The following is a 17,014-nucleotide window of genomic DNA, read 5'->3' as shown; positions in this document are numbered from 1 at the left end:
TGCTGTTGATCCATCTTCTGGACAAATAGATATGGTGGAAACTTGGTGGAGTGATCGAATTGCGGTAATTATCTACTGTATATCATATATAATTACTTTATTTTCGATATATTTGTTTTATACTAATTTTTATTATTCACAGGAATATGGAGGAACTAAAGGAAGACTAGTTCATGTTTTACAAAAGAAGCCTTTGCCATTTAAAGATTTGTTGGATCAAATTTTTGGTGAACATGATGTTGATCAAGATGAACGTTATTCACCACATATGCTTGGCCTACAACTCCAGCAAGTTCAACCTACTTTAGATGTTGATGGCATAACAATGGTGGACCAACTGCAAGAAACTCAAACTGCTGAACCAATAGTGGATCTTACTAGTGATCAAGGATGCAACCGATCAATCCAAAGCATGTCGTCACGTCGTCTTGCAAGAAGAAAAACTAGTTTTGAAACACAGGTGGAGAGTGGATTTCAGCGTGTCGTAGATACTCGGCAAGAATTTTTAGAAGAACTACGATCAAGAAAAATTCAAAAGATAACATATGGTGATGCAACATCAGTTCTAGAAAAGTTACCAATAGAACAGCTTGGGGTATTTTGGTGGGCAGCAAATAAATTGTTAAAGAATGATGCTGATATACGTGAAGCCTTTGTGAAATTGGAGAATGAAGAAATTAAGATCAAATATATGGAGAGTTTACTTGGCATAGACAGACATGGGAGTCCATGCAATCAGGTTGATTTGTTGACGACAAGTCAAAACCATTTTCAGAGTGTTAGAACGGGTGGAAGTACTGCAATAGGAGCTAATACTGGAGGTGGTTACATGAGTTTTCTTGGTGTGCACTCCACTGCATTGGAAGAGCCACGTAGAGAACCAACAAGTTTTGTCAATTTACTTAATGAAAGCAATGATGATGGCCTCGTCTAAGCTTTCTAGAAATACTTTATTATATAAGTTTTGACTTTAAGAATTTGGTTTTGGTGTTTACAGATATTCTTTTTAGTGCTTTGAAGCTTTATTGCATGTTTTCTTTTTATAAAGATAATTATTTATTTATGAGCACTTGAGTTTATTTTCTTTATCTCTAAATAATAATATCTATGTAAATATTTGCAGGAACTTCGTATCCTAGAATTACGTTCACGTGGAATTCAAAACTTAAATGAAGATGAGTTGATGGAGCTAATGTTATTGGAAGAAGAAGAGTTTCTCCAAAGGTACATGCATCCTATATTAGAGTACTACAAGACAAACTTTTTTAAACAACCAATGAACAAAGATTGGGGAAATGGTTGGAAGTTGATACGGGGCCAAATCTACCATAACGAAGTTTCATGTCGTACTCTTATCCGCATGAGTTCAGAAGCCTTTATTCGTTTATGCGAAGTTCTTCAAACGAAGTATGGATTACAAGAGTCAAATAATATCAAAGTGGATGAGAGCGTTGCAATTTTCTTGATTTTGTGTGGCCAAAACGACACTCAACGTGACATTGGTTTAAGATTTGGCCATGCGCAAGAGACTATATGCAGAAAATTTCACTATGTTCTTGGAGCAGTGGTACAATTGGCAGTTGACTATCTACGACCAAGAACAACTCGTGAGTTTGAAGCAATATCAAATAGCTTACATGGAGACAAGCGGTATTCGCCTTATTTTAATGGTTTTGTCGGGGCTCTCGATGGAACACATGTACCAGTAATGGTGACTCCAGGTCGAGATGCATTACGTTTTGTGAACCGGAAGGGAACAGCAAGCCTTAATGTTTTGGGAATTTGTGATCATGATATGTTATTTACATATTGCTTCGTGGGAATGGCAGGATCAACACATGACTCTAGAGTGCTGGACACCGCTATGCGAGAGGATCCAATGTTTCCTCATCCTCCAGAAGGAAAATATTATCTTGTAGATTCTGGTTATGCAAATAGGCGTGGTTATCTAGCTCCATATCGAAAAGAAAGAATAGAAGGTACGCGATATCATCTCCAAGATTTTTTTAATAATGAACCTCCAAAAAACAGCAAGGAAATGTTTAACAGATGGCATGCGTCACTACGTTCAGTTATTGAACGTACATTCGGTGTTTGGAAACAAAAATGGAGGGTTTTAAATGAATTTCCAAGGTATGATATCTCAACGCAAAGAAAGGTTATATTTGCAACAATGGGGCTCCACAACTTTATTCGTTGGAACAAAATTAAAGATATTGACTTCGAAGAATTTGATGTGGGGGGGGACACTACTCATTCACATTCGAATGTGAACAATCATTCAGATGATGAGAGTGATGAACAAGTGAACCAAAACACATCGGCAGGAGTTTATATGAAGATTGTGCGAGATCATATCGCTGAACAAATCTGGACTGATAAAAGACATGCTTCTCGTCGACTATAGGTTTGTATCTTTATAAATACAAGTTTGCAAATAATTATAGATACGTGAAATGTAATAGGTATTACATTATAGTGTTTTCTTGTGAAAAATAAAACAAATGTTTGCTGTGCAGGTGAAAGATACGTGTGAAGGAAGAGACACCAAAACCTATGGACAAGAAAGTTTATTTATATTTAAAATGTTTTTAAACAATAGTTTTTAAATTACTTTAATTAAAAATACTCATTCCTTTTAGTGGTTACCATTCATTGCAATATTTTGTTCCATTCTTTCTCTGCATTTATTCCTTTTAATTTGTTTCTATTCATTCCTTTTGATTCCTTTTCCCCATTGTTCCACTTGTTCCCGAAAAGGTCACCAGTCGGACCAAAGACTCCTCATAAAGACTGAACCAAATGAAAAAAAAAGTAAAACCATGGACTTTGTAAGATCCTTATTACTTCTGATCACCAGACACACTAACTCAACCTTCATCACTCTGACGACGGTCGTTCACGAATTGCATCACATGCGCCTTAACCGCATCCGCAAACTGGTTCCTATGCATAGCCACATGATAGTCTACTTCAGACAACCTGGAACCAGCCGGCCTAAAGTTGACTTCACCAGCAGTCCTCATAATCTGCTCGGAAACAGCAATGAGCGTGGGGAACATTGATTTTTCAACCATATGGTATTTAGAACCATCCCCCAAGATCCTAAAAAACCGAGGCATCTCAGAACCAGAAACCGCTTTAACCGCCCTATGCAGATTCTCAACTTCATGGGCTAATCCATGAAACCCAAGAACAGGGGAATCAGAAAGCACAAGAGTCTTGTAGACATTACAAAACCCAGTCATATGTTTCCAAGAGAGAGTTTTGACCACATACGAGCAAACATCACCAAAAGAGCCCTTGTCCTTTGTATGGTTGAGAATACCCTTCAGGACTGATTCTTTGATACGACCAAGCTGAGCATAACCCCAGTAGCAAAGGACATGTTTCGGATGACTAAAGAGTGACAAAACCTCATCTTCTCCTTCTCCTCTCGGATCATAACCAGCTGCGTCAAAAGGCGCTTTGATATCAGGATCGGTAATCATGTTGGAGATGTCTTCGTTTGTGTTCTTGTAAAGCATGGTCACCAGCCAGCCAAATAACGCGTTCGCCTTGTTCTGGTTTGGGATGATGGATACGTCATCTGATTCAGGAACTCTTACAACACGAACTCTCCCACCTTTCTGACGGAGCCCTTCCAAGACATCATCCGCTACTTCCGGCAATAAGCAACAGATACCTCCGATGAAGTAAATGGCTGCTTGGCCTACTTGTGCCACGTCTGCATTCTTTCCACGCTCGAGGCTCAACTTAAAAGCCGCGTAGTTACGGTTGGTGGACACTGCAGAAGCAGAGAGTTCACCTAGAATTATATCGACATCTTTGATTCCAGGTATTGCAATATTGACCGATGGTAGGACGCTTGTATTTTTGTCGCCACAGTGTTTCTCAACCAAAAGGTTTTTTTTGAGCTGATATGGGAAAATGGAGTTGGAATGGGTTTAATAAATAGGGGAAGAGATGGAAGTGGAAACGTTTATAGTATCAATTAATAATGCCGCCCGAGTGGCTTATGACACGTGGCACTGTGTTATAACTCTTGGTACTAGTCCCAAACTCATTGTCCTTTCCAAGTTTAGGCTACTTTGAGACTGCCAAAGAAAGAATCAATGTGGCGCCCGTGCGAGGAGGGAGGCAACACTGCTTCAAACTTCAAACTTCAAAGTAACCACATGTGTGAACTGGACCAACTAGCTTTTGTCTGGCCCGGAACCTATAAAGCCCGAAGATATATATATGGGCCGAAATCAGATAAAAGTAACTTTCAACGTCTTTATTTAATTTTTAATTTTTGTATAAAAAAATAATAGGAAGTGAAGATTTGATACTGGTGAGTCTTTATGGAAGAGTGGCTGGCACATGTTTGAATCAAACTGAGGAGAAAGCATCAGAAAAGCCGAATACACCACCTTTGTCATGTTTCACCTTTCATTAAGGATAAAATAAAATTAAAATCTCGTAGGTAACAAGAAAATCTAATTTATTTGATTTGTTGGCGGTTTCGTGGAGTAATAAATTAATAATTATACGAATTAATTAGCAAATAAAACAAATGTAATTAATATGGATAATGAGTGTAATTAATTAAAAAAAAAAACGCTTTAATTGAAAAACGAGAAAAGAGAAGGGACGTTCGTTCGTTCCTCATTTGGAGCTACAGTGACCGTTTCTAGTGCTTATCGAGAGAGTACGAGAGAGACAGATTATCTCCGTAAGTGAGCCCTCTCTAGTGAGCGAATCTTTTGTCGATCATCAGATTCTCATCCAGGGGTTATCTCAATCGCTCTCCTGCCTGCACTTTGTTCACATCCTCCGCTTCTTCAGTGGCTCTGCGCCACCGTCGATTTTTTCTAAAGGTTTGATCTTTCGATGCTCGTCTTCTCTCATTTCCTTTCGTTTTATATAAAACTCCTCGATTTCAGAGAGCTGCAAATACTATTATTATATCGCCGTTTAGCCAGTCTCTTATCTTTAGCTTTAACGATGGAAAGTGATGATCTTTGCTACGTACGCATCTAAAACTGAATTTTTCATTTTGCGATTGAAAAGACTGCATCTTTTTAATCTCTCGATGATTGTCTTCACATTGCTTGATAACCCGTTTAATCATAATTGAATTTTGAGTCATGGGTTTTGGAGTTAAGTTTTGTATCTGTATATAATATGATGTAAAGGTTGTTACTTTTGATCAGGGAATGAAGACTAAGCTGAGTTCTCAAGGTTAGCTTAAAGAGAAAAAATTTGCAGTTATGTCAGAGTCTCGCCAAAGGCCTCCTTTTAAGGGCCCGAGATGGATCATCACTCTGGTTGCTCTCGTTACACTCGTTGTCATCACTGCACTCATTTATCCTCCCCGGAACTCTGTGACTTGCTACATGTTTTCCGGTCCTGGATGTCAGTTATACCAACAGTTCTTGTTCGTACCTTCGAGGGAACTTACTGATACCGAAGCTGCAGCTCAGGTTGTGACAAATGAGATCATGAATCTACCTGAATCTAAGACAGCGAACCCCAAGATTGCTTTCATGTTCTTAACGCCAGGGGCTTTGCCTTTTGAGCCTCTCTGGGAAATGTTCCTCCGTGTAAGATTCTCCCCTTCCATTACCTCGTTTTGAGCCCTCTGTGGGTTCATTCTTTTTGTTGTTTCAGGGTCATGAGAACAAGTTTTCTATTTATGTGCACGCGTCAAAGAAGAGTCCTGCACATACTAGCAACTACTTTGTTGGTCGAGATATTCACAGTCACAAGGTGGATCTTTCAGTTAGTTTCATGCAAAAAGTTTTTGACTAGTTGTGACGATATATGAGGATATATGTGCAGGTTGCTTGGGGTCAGATATCGATGGTTGATGCTGAAAGAAGGCTGTTAGCTCATGCTCTCATTGATCCTGATAACCAACACTTTGTGTTGCTTTCAGATAGGTGATTGAATTAAATCATTTTCTTATAATATTGTGTAGGTTTAAGGTCATCATGATGTGATTAACTAATCATGCTTTACCATCTTCTTTGTTTTTTTTTTCTTGCTGGCAGTTGTGTACCGCTGTTTGACTTTAACTATATCTATAATCACTTGATCTACGCAAACCTTAGCTTCATTGATTGGTACGTTTAACTATATCTATGTCTCGCTATCACTTAGGCCTCTTGTGGTATGTGTTCTCATCTTTTATGTTTGTTTTCCAGTTTCGAAGATCCTGGACCACATGGGAATGGTCGGTATTCTCAACATATGTTGCCTGAGGTTGAAAAGAAGGATTTTAGGAAGGGCTCACAGGTATGCTGTTCTGTAATAAGATATCATATCTTTCATTCAAGATAATGATGGTGACAGTCCTTTTCCAGTTGATTATAATTAAGCTTGATATTTTCTTCTATAATCATGTTTTCCAGTGGTTTTCAATGAAGAGGAGGCATGCTATAGTCGTCATGGCTGACAGTCTTTACTACACAAAATTCAAGCTTTACTGTAGGGTAAGCAAACTTTTGTTTGCAATGGTTTCTCATACTGTGGGATAATAGCTTACTATACAATCTTGTGTAAGATGTGCTAATATTCTACCTGATCATAGTTCTTTCTTCCAGCGACTTTTACCTAACTGCTTACGTTTTCTCACAGCCGAAGATGGAAGGACGCAACTGCTATGCGGACGAACATTATTTCCCAACTCTCTTCAATGTCAGTGTACTCCTTGCTTTGCATCTTTCTATTTGTTATGCACTTCCCATCATAAAAAGATCTTTGCTTGATGATCTCTTTTCTTTCAGATGATTGATCCAATTGGAATAGCAAACTGGTCGGTGACACATGTTGACTGGTCAGAGGGGAAATGGCATCCGAGATTATACAATGCAAGAGACATCACTCCTTACCTCCTCAGGAAAATCAAGGTCCCTCTTGCTTTCATCTCTATGCTCGGTTAATAATGCCTTATTCAGCGACCTAAGTTTGCTGTTTTGATCTGATGTGCAGTCCATCCAACTGGCTTACCATGTAACAAGTGATTTAAAGGTAAAGTACCTTGAGTCTTCTTCTTCTTGTTAGTTGTTACCCATGGTTCTTGGAAATGTCTTTTCACTGATACATTAACCATTCTGTAAGCAGAAAGTGACGACAGTAAGGCCGTGTCTATGGAAAGGAGAGCAACGCCCATGTTATCTATTTGCTCGGAAGTTTAACCCTGAAACTCTGGACCGTTTGATGTATCTCTTCCCTAACTACACCTCGCTGGTTTGAAAGGCTCATCAGAGTCTATATTCTCATGTTTGTCTTTGTCTAAGCTCTTACCAGAAGCATCCGCCTTGTGATAAATACTCGTAAACCATTCATATTGCTGTGATTCAAAGTTGGGTCTTGAGCCTGGCACAGACACAAACAAGAATAGCTCGAGTGTTTTGAATTTTGTTTATGGTTAACAAACATTAGCGTGGAGAAGTTGCTAGCTTATTTACTTATTAAAAACTTTGAATTGCGATTCATAAAGCAATTTTTCTTAGATGTTTTAGCATTTCTATATTCTTACTATACTTCTAAGTTTCTAACATGTTGATGGTTATATCCACTAAGAACTAAAAAAAAAAAGTTGAATCACTACAGAAAGTTATATCCACTAAGTAACTGGTACCAAATAAGCTGGAATCTCTCTCTTTTGAATCAGAAACGGCAAGTAGTCATATCCTTTAGAAACAAAACGGCAAGGCGTTTGGAAACACAACTGTACCGCACTATATAGAGATCAATAATCAAACGTCGCTTCTGGTCCCTTCAGTCAAATCGAACGGTCAGAAGTTTTTCGCCCTTTGAGAACAAGTGGGACTAAATCTTAACCGTCCGTTGAAATCAATCAAATAAAAACAAATAAAGAGAAACAGAACAGAGCATCTTCACTTCATTGTCTCAAGAGTTTGTGTACTTCAACAAAACCCTGTTTTCTTTTGTTTTGGTGTGTTCCGTTTTCCCGTACAAATGGCGCCGAGGAAGAGTAAGTCAGATGGAGAAGAAAAGGCGAAACCTTTGACGACGCAGACTTCGACGAGAGTGACTCGGAGCATGGATCGCCAAACTCGAAGTGCGACTCAACAAAACGGCGCTAAAGCTGCTGGATCCGTCGCCAAGCAGGTGAAGCTTGCGTCGCCGAAGAGGAAGAAGCCAGCGACTGAGACTGGGAGAGGAGCTAAGAAGGCGAAGAAGGAAGAAGAAGCTGCGGAGGTTGAAGACCCGACGAAGCCCAAGATTGTTATAGAGCACTGGTACGAGCCTGAAGTTTAGGGCTTTTCATCTTCTAGATTTCATTAGAGAACGTAGAGAGAGAGAGAGAGAGAGAGAGTTGGTAATCCTGAGAGCATTAATATTGGGCCTTTACGGAGACATTGTTGCTTAAGCTAGGGTTTCCATTTGAACTGTATGTTGAGAATATAAGTTTCCTGTGTAGCAGCTAGGGTTTCCATTTCTGATTGATTGGGTTTCGTCTTGTTTTTCTGCATAATGTTTCTTATTCTCTGTCGTTTATGTAATGATGATATGGTCCTTCTTCAAAATGAGAGGGAGAGAGATATAGGGTTTGCTTATAGTTCTTGTCATATTTTCTCACAGACGTTTTCTCTGTTTTTTGTGATGTTATTGAAGTAAACAATGCAATGCTTTCAAGACACGGGCCATTCAGGTGAAGGAAGGTTTGGAGGGTGCTGTTCCCGGCGTCACTGTGACTCTCAACCCTGAAAAGGTATTTTTCTTTTAAAACTGCACTTGTTGAATGTGTGGTCATGAATGCTCACCATACACGGTTATGTTGAAGCATATGTTTGTAACGTTATGGTTGCTAACAAATTTTGTTCCTGTCCTAAAAAGTTTTCTTTTAATGTGCTTTGAACAGCCAAGGCGTGGTTGCTTTGAGATCCGGGTGGAAGGTGGCGAAACATTCATCAGTCTTTTGGTAAAACTTCCATTCTATTAATAACACATCTACACTTACTTGATTTCTTCCGTTTGAGTTAGGTTTTGTTAGGTGTACTAATTCTCATAACACGGCTTGTTTTATATGCTTATGAGAATGAAAATCAACATCAGTGATGTTATATCTACTGAAACAATATAAATTGGCTTTTCGTCATATTTACATTCAGCAGGGGCATGTTTAGTATGATACTAGTTATTGTGAGTATACACTAGTAATAATATGTTTGTCTTTCGATCTTAGCTTGGGAAAAAATAATAACATCGTTTTTATCTTTACTATGTAGGAGATGAAACGTCCATTTGCTCCAATGAAGGCTCTTGATATGGAAGAAGTCATCGAGGACATCATTAAGAAGATTAAATGAGAGACAACGGCTACAGACCGCAATTAGGCTCTTCGTGTGCCGAATCTGTCCTTTGTTTCTACCAATCAGGATTATGCAGTAGAAGACTTTCTAGAGCAACTTCGGATTTGTTAGGTTCACTTTATTTTTTTCGGTATGAGCACTGTAAGTGCTGTCTGGTTGTTTTTTGCAATGGATGATTGACTTAGTTTGATCTGTTTTGTTCTGTGGGATTAACGTCGTATGTGTAAGGCTACTTTGATTCATTTCTTTGCTTGAAGCAAACCGATTCGTGTAATTTCTTTGCTGGGGATCAGACATGGTATTTAACATTCTGTGCATTAGAACTGTGTTATAAGTTGAACAAGACAATCAGAAGTTAACAAAACAAACTTCAGTTAGTAGGCCTGGGCATTTTACCCGGACCGAAGACCCGACCCGAAAAATCTCGACCTGATCCGAAACCGATCTGATCTTGTTTACCGTCTTGTTGTGAATGACCCATGGGTCCTGGACCCGACCCGACCAGAACTGAGAACCGAATAAGATACCCGAAACTTCTAATATATATTAGGTATATATGGATGTTTCAGTTTATTTTTGGTATTATGGGTATTTTTTAAGTTTCAAATTTTAGTTTTTGGGTATAGTTTTGGGATAAAAATTTAGATTTTCAAAAATATAATTGAGATAATCAAATAAAATTTCGGATATTTTTCATGTCCTGAGATCAGATTTTAGATAAAATTTCTCATATTTTTTGAGTATTTAAATATTTTCAGATATTTCTGTGTGTTTTAGGTTTTTTTTTTGGGTTGGACCCGACATGACCCAAACCGAACCTGATCTATAAGCGAACCGAATTCGAATCGACAAACACTAATTACCTTATTGGGTCCAACTATCTAAGATCCGACCCGATCCGGACCCGGGAAGACCCGAACCGACCCCGAACGAGAATTTCAAATTACCCTATTGGATTCTAAACTCTTAGATCCGAAAGACCCGGATCCGCAACGATCCGATCCGAACCCGACCCGAAGACCCAAATGCCCACGCCAATCAGTTAGGATGATCGTCTTGAAACTATATTCATAACAAGTAAAAATTGTAAGTTATAAACAAAACATGAATAAAACATTAAAAATCTAAAAACGAAAAAAAAAAGATTTCAAGTAAAAGTAAGAAGTAAGTTTGTAATTTAAAGATTGTAGAAAACGTTTTTTATTTGTCGAATGCTCTAATTAAGTAGATATTGTATTTTTTGACCCAAAAAAAGAAGAAGTAGACATTGTATTTTACACATAATAAGTATGCATAAACACGAATATTAAAACGTTTCGGCTTTTACCAATTATTCGAATTAACATCTCATAATTGAGGCGTTAATAATTTTTTTTTTAATGTGTGCTACAAAGGATATAAATTTTAGTAATTAATTAGCGTGTACTCTTTCGATTCAAAGTAACATGCTTAAGCCTAATATGAATTCATAAATGGCTACACGCCCAGTAGATATTTGATATAATTATCAATAAAGAGAAATTTAGATCATGATATATCTTTTTTTTTTTTTGGTCAAAGATCATGATATATCTTGATTCACTACTTTCGATATCTATTCTTGACAGAATTTTTATAATAAGTTGGATAAGTGACTTGGCACCAGTCGCTCTTTCATTGGCTACTCGAGTATATCTTCCATAATGAGAATACCACTAGAGCTACATAACCTTTATATGTATATATGTGCGTCTGTGAACATGATTCTGTTAAGTTATTTTAATGTATTACAGTTAGTTTAATAGTACAGTGTATATGAAGGCTTATTCTTTTCCACGTGAAAAAGAATAAGAATTGCAAGTATGAGAATTAATATGATCTTTTTCAAGAAAAAGTAATTTGCAAAGAGCTTCGAATTGTGATCTGATATTCTGATGATGACTAGTTTTTCTGGTTCCTATTAAACGATTGAAAGTCTGGTTGTTTTAAAGAGAACATCACCTTAATTTTTATATTAAGGCTGGTTATCTTTGACAAAAAAACATAACACTTTCACATTTTTTAAATGCTATACGACAAAATTATATCTAATCGGTCTATAGTTTCACATTTAGTAAATGCTATACGAAAAATTGATATCATAACACTTTCACATTCATTAAATGCTATAATAAAAAATATATCATAACACTTTCACATTTAGAACTAAATTAGGTTATATTATATAGCACTAGAATAGTTTGATAGAATAGTATAAACTTGTTTAGTAGTAATGCCATAACAATAAAAATAGAAACTATTATCGGTCGCAGGATGCTAGCGTGATTACCGCAAAGTAAAAAAAAATTTTTTTTGTCGACGCCCATCTTCTTAGATCAAGTGGTAGTCGGGCATGAGTCGTTCCGAAGAGACGCTCTGTCCGGCTGGGTCTGATCTATATGGAAAAAGAGTACACCACTATTTCTCGCCTCTTTCGCAAGAGAATCCGCACGCAAGTTCCTGGATCTGGGTATGTGGTCAATGCTAAAAACTGAGAATTCGGCCTGTAGTCGTTTAAAGGAGACTAGCTCGGAGGCAAACGCTGGCCAGTCGGTAGGATTTACAATCATGTCTACCAAGTCGGAACAGTCCGTCTCTATATGAATCAAGGTGCAAGGTAGGTCTCGCAAACATGTCATCGCCCATATGAGCCCTTCCATCTCAGCATGGAGAGGCGATAGGCTTTTTCGGCATCCTTGGAGGCCAAATCTCTCGACTCCCATTTGATCCTTGTAAAACCACCCTAAACCACTAATCGTGCCATTCTCAGTCCATGATGCATCGATTTGACAGGTCGGGCGTTGAGGGTCCGTAGGGAGAGTCAAGCTAGACGAAGGGACAGTCTGTGGCTCCTCTTCCTCGTTCTCCTCAAGAAGGTTGGCTTTTCTCCAGCATTCCGCTTCAATGGAAGCTAGCTGGAGAGTATCCACTGGTGATATCTCCTTTCCATTAAAAAAACTTATCATTGCGTGCCTTCCAAATGTACCATAAGATCCATGAGAATGTTTCAATAAGTGGTTCCATATAGACCACGTTTTTCTTCTTCCAAAAAAGGAAGTTCATGTTTTGATAAATAGAGGTACTCGGGAAGTAACCCGGAAGGGACGGGTAGTCCGATAAAGCCCACACCTGAAGGGCGGGGGGCATTCAAAAAGAAGATGGTTAATGGTTTCCTTAGGATCACCACATCTAGGACAGCTCCTATCAGTGCCCAGGTGTCTATAAGCAAGTCTTTCCGTCGTCGCAATGCATCCTGTCAAAGCTTGCCACATAAAGTGCTTCATCTTCCCAGGAGCATGGATGCTCCACAGATGGCTCTGTAAACCAGTGATACTAGGTTGTACAACCTGAACCTCAGCGCCACACGCTTTGGTCTTTTGTAGCCGGTTATATCCTGATTTAACTGAGTAGACGCCCGATTTTGTGTAGTTCCATGCATACCCGTCCATGGACCACGTGTTACTCGGTCGCAGTTTTAGGATAAGCGGGATATCCTCGGGGTGAAAATATTCTAATAAAAGATTAGTATCCCAGTCCCTTGTATCACGCCTAATAAAGGAATGAACAAGGAGTTTTGGGTGTCTATAAGTAACACGATCAGACGGTCTCGGAGGGCAAGCGTTAATATCAGGGATCCAAGGCTCAGTCCAAACACAAGTGTTGAGACCCGCTCCGATAGTCTTTCGTAGGCCCGATTTTAGGAGCGGTTTTGCTGCCATAATACTATGCCAACCATAGGAGGGTGAGTAAACCTTACGATCTTCCAAAGGGTTTGAACGGTTGTAGTATCGTCTTCTCAGAACTCGGGCGAGAAGGGAGTTTGGGAGTAAACCTTACGATCTTCCAAATTATCAGCAACATTTTTGTTTTGTTTTGAACACCAATTATCAGCAACATCTTCAATAAAAAAAATAGATTAAACGTTGCAGGATCAAGCATACATAGATCTGTCAACTTAGGATGGACTTTATAAAACGGTAAATGAAAAGAGAAACAAAAGGACTAAAACTTCGCATCATCTCCCACGAGGGCCTTCGCTCCCACTTCCCTTATTTCCCCATCCATGTCTCTCTTTTCTCTTTCATTTTTCTTTTTGTGTATACTTTTTGTCCCTCTTTTTACAATTTTATAAAAAAATAAGAATAATAGTCTATAGAATATACATTGCATTATTATGATTTATTGCTATATACTAGACCCATCTAAAACAGAATATAATATTGATGTTGAACCTAGTCATTACCACATTGTATATGTGAGCGAGGACCAAAGTATCTACTACCCACTATAGTAACTATACAAAGATCGATAGAGGAAATAATAGACCAGAGAGAAAATATACATAATATATAGGAAAAACAAATTACCCTGACAAATCATTTGATGGTTTAAGAATTACTCTTATGTCATCCCCAAGCTCTAGAAAAGAAGGATTTAGCAAGACGTGACCTTAATTATCTAAGACTAAAGCAGAGTAAAAGCATGATCAATGGAGGTTTTTAGAGTGAAGTTCTTAGCGGAATATAAGAAATTGTCTCTTAATTTTTAACTAAAAAAATTATTCTTAAATAAGATATTTAAAAATAGGTTCTTAGTTTTTTTAGTTAAAAGTTAAGAGACGGTTTCTTATATTTCACTAAAAATCTCACTCTAAAAATCTCCTATTAATCATGCTCTAAGGACCATCAGAGATTCACATGACACCACGCCTTCTGCTGGTACGTTAGAGCATGATTAACGTTAAAGGTTCATAGTTTTTTTTTGTCTGATTTAAAAAAAAAATTAAAAACGAACCAATCGCGGACCGTCACGTGTTAGTGGGGTCCGCAGTACAAACACCCAACCAAAATAGCCTTTTGCAGAAGAAGAGGAAGATCCAGTTTTTATGAAAATGGTGGAGCCCACCTCTTAAGAACCCACTTAAGAGGTATGGTTAATGGTGGTCTTATATGTTTACGGAACAAACATAGAACTTTATTCTTTACAACAGAAAAAAAAGGGAATAATAAAAACTTAAAAATCATAAAAAGGAGAGTTTTCTAAAGTCATTTAAAAAATAAAAATAAAAGAATAACTGGAGATGAAGAAAAATATTAATTTATTATGTAAGAAACTTACTTTGTTTTGGTCTATATGTATGAAACACTTATACAAAAATTAATTAAGGCCACATATGTTTTTCTGTAAAATGAAGCACTTAATTGTCTATGTCTCTTTTAAAATAGTCACACACTTTAATTTATCATTTTCAAAACTATGTAGAACCATCGTAACAAGAATGATAATTTTTATGTAGACTTGTATTGATCTCGAAACCAGCATCATGAAATAATAATGAACTAGATCTCGATCCGCGCAACCGTGCGGATTTTTATTTTCATTTATTTTTATATAAATATTTTGTTTTCAATTCTAAATTAGTATATATTATAATATATATGTGTCTATCAATTTTTAAAACATAATAAGTTTACGATATATTTTTCCATTGAATAGATTGTTTCAAGTTTTCACATGTATTTGTATCTTCTTCTATATATATATTTTCGGATTATTATTTTATTATTAAAATCATAACTATATATATAAAGATTAGTAAAATATTGTTTTATTGTCATATTCAAAGATATTATAACATTTCACAAATTTAGAAAGTTTTAAAAAATTAAACTTTTCGCTTCAAAGATTTATATTATCGAGTATATAATTAAACATTTAGTTTTTGTTTAATTTTTAAAATAAACTATATAGTTTAAAAAAAAAATTCGTTGGTCTAAGGTTGTAAAGATTAATCATTGTTAGATAATATGATTTTTTTTATTTAAAAAAATCTTTATAATTTTAAAAGTTAACATCAATAAATATTTAAATATTTAACATATGGAGGTATAGTATTACAACATTAAATTATATATATATATATATATATATTTAATTTGTATTATCTATAAATCAAATAGATCATCTATTGTTTAAATCTAATTATTGATAGTCCAATAAAAATTTCTGGTAGGTCCAAAATTTAAATGATAAGATTATAAATTAAATGTAACATGACTTTCTAGGAATATGTCCATTAGGTCCATTTTAAAAAAAAAAATCACACATGAATCAAGGTTGTGACTTCTGTTTTAATATATAAGATTAAAAAAAAAAAATAATGATGAATTTTTATACTTATATATGTCTCACATGAGATAAAAATCAGAACTTTCACGACATAAAATATAATGATTTCAGATTATCAAATCTTCCGTTATCTTAGTCTTTTGTGGAAAATGATTTATTTAGTTTATATTTTCATATTTTTGAATACTCTTATGAATTATAAATATATTAAGTGCCACAACCATTTAGTTACGTATATAATAAGCTGGACCGATGCTATGTCACGCATGAGCTCATGCAAACTAGAAGTAGTCTTGCCATACCATTTAAGATAATTATATAATACCAACAAGAATCTAAATTTCTTTTGAAATCCTACCAAAGATTCTTCTACATTAAAAAAAAACTAACCACACAGAATATATATACATTTTTTAAAAAAGATTCCAAAATAAAACCTAGTTCATCATCAGGGTGTGTGAACTAAGCACGAATCAAACACTTAAAACTTTAGGACGTCCGAGTTTATCAGATCTGTAAAATAATTATCCGAGTTCGGATCTACTAACATCCACATATGTAGATCCTTAGAATTAATCTAAAATAACCAAAAAACTCTTAAACTATCAAAATAATAATATATAAATTATTGATTAAAATAGCAAACCATTTAATTTCGTTAATATTTGAAATAATATTTCACTATACAAAGTTATCAGCAGCGGCCCTGACAGTAAGCATAGCAAGCAACAGCTTCCAGCCCACTAAAAAAACTTGAAAAAAATCAAAAACAAATCATTGGTATACATATATTACTTTAGCCACACATATATAGAAGGGCTTTTTGCAGAATTGACCTATAACTTAAAGTCAAACACAAAACTAACCTCCTTTTTTTTTGAAAATTGGTTTTGCCCTATTCACCCCACAAGTTCATATAATTTACGAAAATGCCATCAATTTTTTTTTCTTTTTTTTTCGAAAATGACATTTTTACTCTCTCACCCTCATCATCTTCAAGTAATTACAAGATTGCCATTGTCATCAATACCACAACCACCATGAACAACCAATTTGAAGCTCTTAATGCTCCCAAAATCGATTTACCCTTCTTCTTTTTCCATTCTTGTGAACTAAACACAACATATCTCTCACTTTCTCTCCACAATGAGCTAAAAAAACCCAAGATTTTGATTCTAAATTTTTTATGGTTCATAGAGTCATAGAAGCTAACGATTCTGGGTGGGTTACTTTCGTTTGTGATTCTGTGTGCTTGGAGAAGTCTTATGTATGGTAAGGAACTTATCTCACCAATTTAAGGTATGACATCGAGTTTTTTTCCAGATCTGTTCGTCAGACGACTTACTTGGGAAGTCGTCTGGCTGTAGACAACTTACCTGGAAGTCGTCTGGTCAACGCAGAGGTTATTTTTGCAATTGACTTTGAAATCTGTAACCTGAGACGACTGAAAGTTAAGTCGTCTGTTTTTGTTTGGTTTCAAAAAAATTTCCAAAGAACCTAGACGACTTACATTTCAGTCGTCATAGGTTAGTTTTGCA

General features: G+C 36.3%; 3 protein-coding genes across 4 annotated transcripts; all 3 read left to right on the top strand.

Moving 5' to 3' along the window:
* The first annotated feature begins 1,183 nt into the window (after positions 1 to 1,183).
* Positions 1,184 to 2,407, top strand: LOC125580586 (protein ALP1-like). Its single transcript, XM_048745275.1, has one exon. The coding sequence runs from the start codon at positions 1,184 to 1,186 to the stop codon at positions 2,405 to 2,407; it is 1,224 nt and encodes a 407-aa protein (XP_048601232.1).
* A 2,226-nt stretch (positions 2,408 to 4,633) lies between these two features.
* Positions 4,634 to 7,501, top strand: LOC106375428 (glycosyltransferase BC10). Of its 2 annotated transcripts, none has more exons than XM_013815331.3 (11): positions 4,634 to 4,862; positions 5,199 to 5,588; positions 5,701 to 5,754; positions 5,827 to 5,927; positions 6,039 to 6,110; positions 6,192 to 6,282; positions 6,399 to 6,479; positions 6,625 to 6,684; positions 6,774 to 6,896; positions 6,979 to 7,017; positions 7,111 to 7,501. In XM_013815331.3, the coding sequence occupies exons 2-11, from the start codon at positions 5,256 to 5,258 to the stop codon at positions 7,240 to 7,242; spliced, it is 1,086 nt and encodes a 361-aa protein (XP_013670785.2). In that variant the 5' UTR covers positions 4,634 to 4,862; positions 5,199 to 5,255; the 3' UTR covers positions 7,243 to 7,501. The 2 variants fall into 2 exon arrangements, with proteins under 2 accessions (XP_013670785.2, XP_013670784.2); XM_013815330.3 differs by having other exon boundaries at positions 4,638 to 4,862; positions 5,656 to 5,754.
* A 377-nt stretch (positions 7,502 to 7,878) lies between these two features.
* Positions 7,879 to 9,603, top strand: LOC106375427 (selenoprotein H). The gene is made up of 4 exons (XM_013815329.3): positions 7,879 to 8,255; positions 8,632 to 8,728; positions 8,879 to 8,938; positions 9,246 to 9,603. The coding sequence occupies exons 1-4, from the start codon at positions 7,972 to 7,974 to the stop codon at positions 9,324 to 9,326; spliced, it is 522 nt and encodes a 173-aa protein (XP_013670783.1). The 5' UTR covers positions 7,879 to 7,971; the 3' UTR covers positions 9,327 to 9,603.
* The last annotated feature ends 7,411 nt before the right edge of the window (positions 9,604 to 17,014 follow it).

This window comes from Brassica napus, chromosome C1 (genome assembly GCF_020379485.1).
Source record: "Brassica napus cultivar Da-Ae chromosome C1, Da-Ae, whole genome shotgun sequence".
Taxonomy (NCBI): Eukaryota; Viridiplantae; Streptophyta; class Magnoliopsida; order Brassicales; family Brassicaceae; genus Brassica; species Brassica napus.
This window is presented reverse-complemented; position numbering and strand designations above follow the sequence as displayed.

What these genes read in the sequence shown, in the direction of transcription:
- LOC125580586 (XM_048745275.1), top strand. Translation starts at nt 1,184, where the DNA reads ATGGAGCTAATGTTATTGGAAGAAGAAGAGTTTCTCCAAAGGTACATG.
- LOC106375428 (XM_013815330.3), top strand. Translation starts at nt 5,256, where the DNA reads ATGTCAGAGTCTCGCCAAAGGCCTCCTTTTAAGGGCCCGAGATGGATC. An exon ending in TCTGGGAAATGTTCCTCCGT is followed by an intron (nt 5,589 to 5,655) that starts GTAAGATTCTCC and finishes TTGTTGTTTCAG; the next exon opens with GGTCATGAGAACAAGTTTTC. An exon ending in ATTTTAGGAAGGGCTCACAG is followed by an intron (nt 6,283 to 6,398) that starts GTATGCTGTTCT and finishes CATGTTTTCCAG; the next exon opens with TGGTTTTCAATGAAGAGGAG.
- LOC106375427 (XM_013815329.3), top strand. Translation starts at nt 7,972, where the DNA reads ATGGCGCCGAGGAAGAGTAAGTCAGATGGAGAAGAAAAGGCGAAACCT. An exon ending in TGACTCTCAACCCTGAAAAG is followed by an intron (nt 8,729 to 8,878) that starts GTATTTTTCTTT and finishes TGCTTTGAACAG; the next exon opens with CCAAGGCGTGGTTGCTTTGA. An exon ending in AAACATTCATCAGTCTTTTG is followed by an intron (nt 8,939 to 9,245) that starts GTAAAACTTCCA and finishes TTTACTATGTAG; the next exon opens with GAGATGAAACGTCCATTTGC.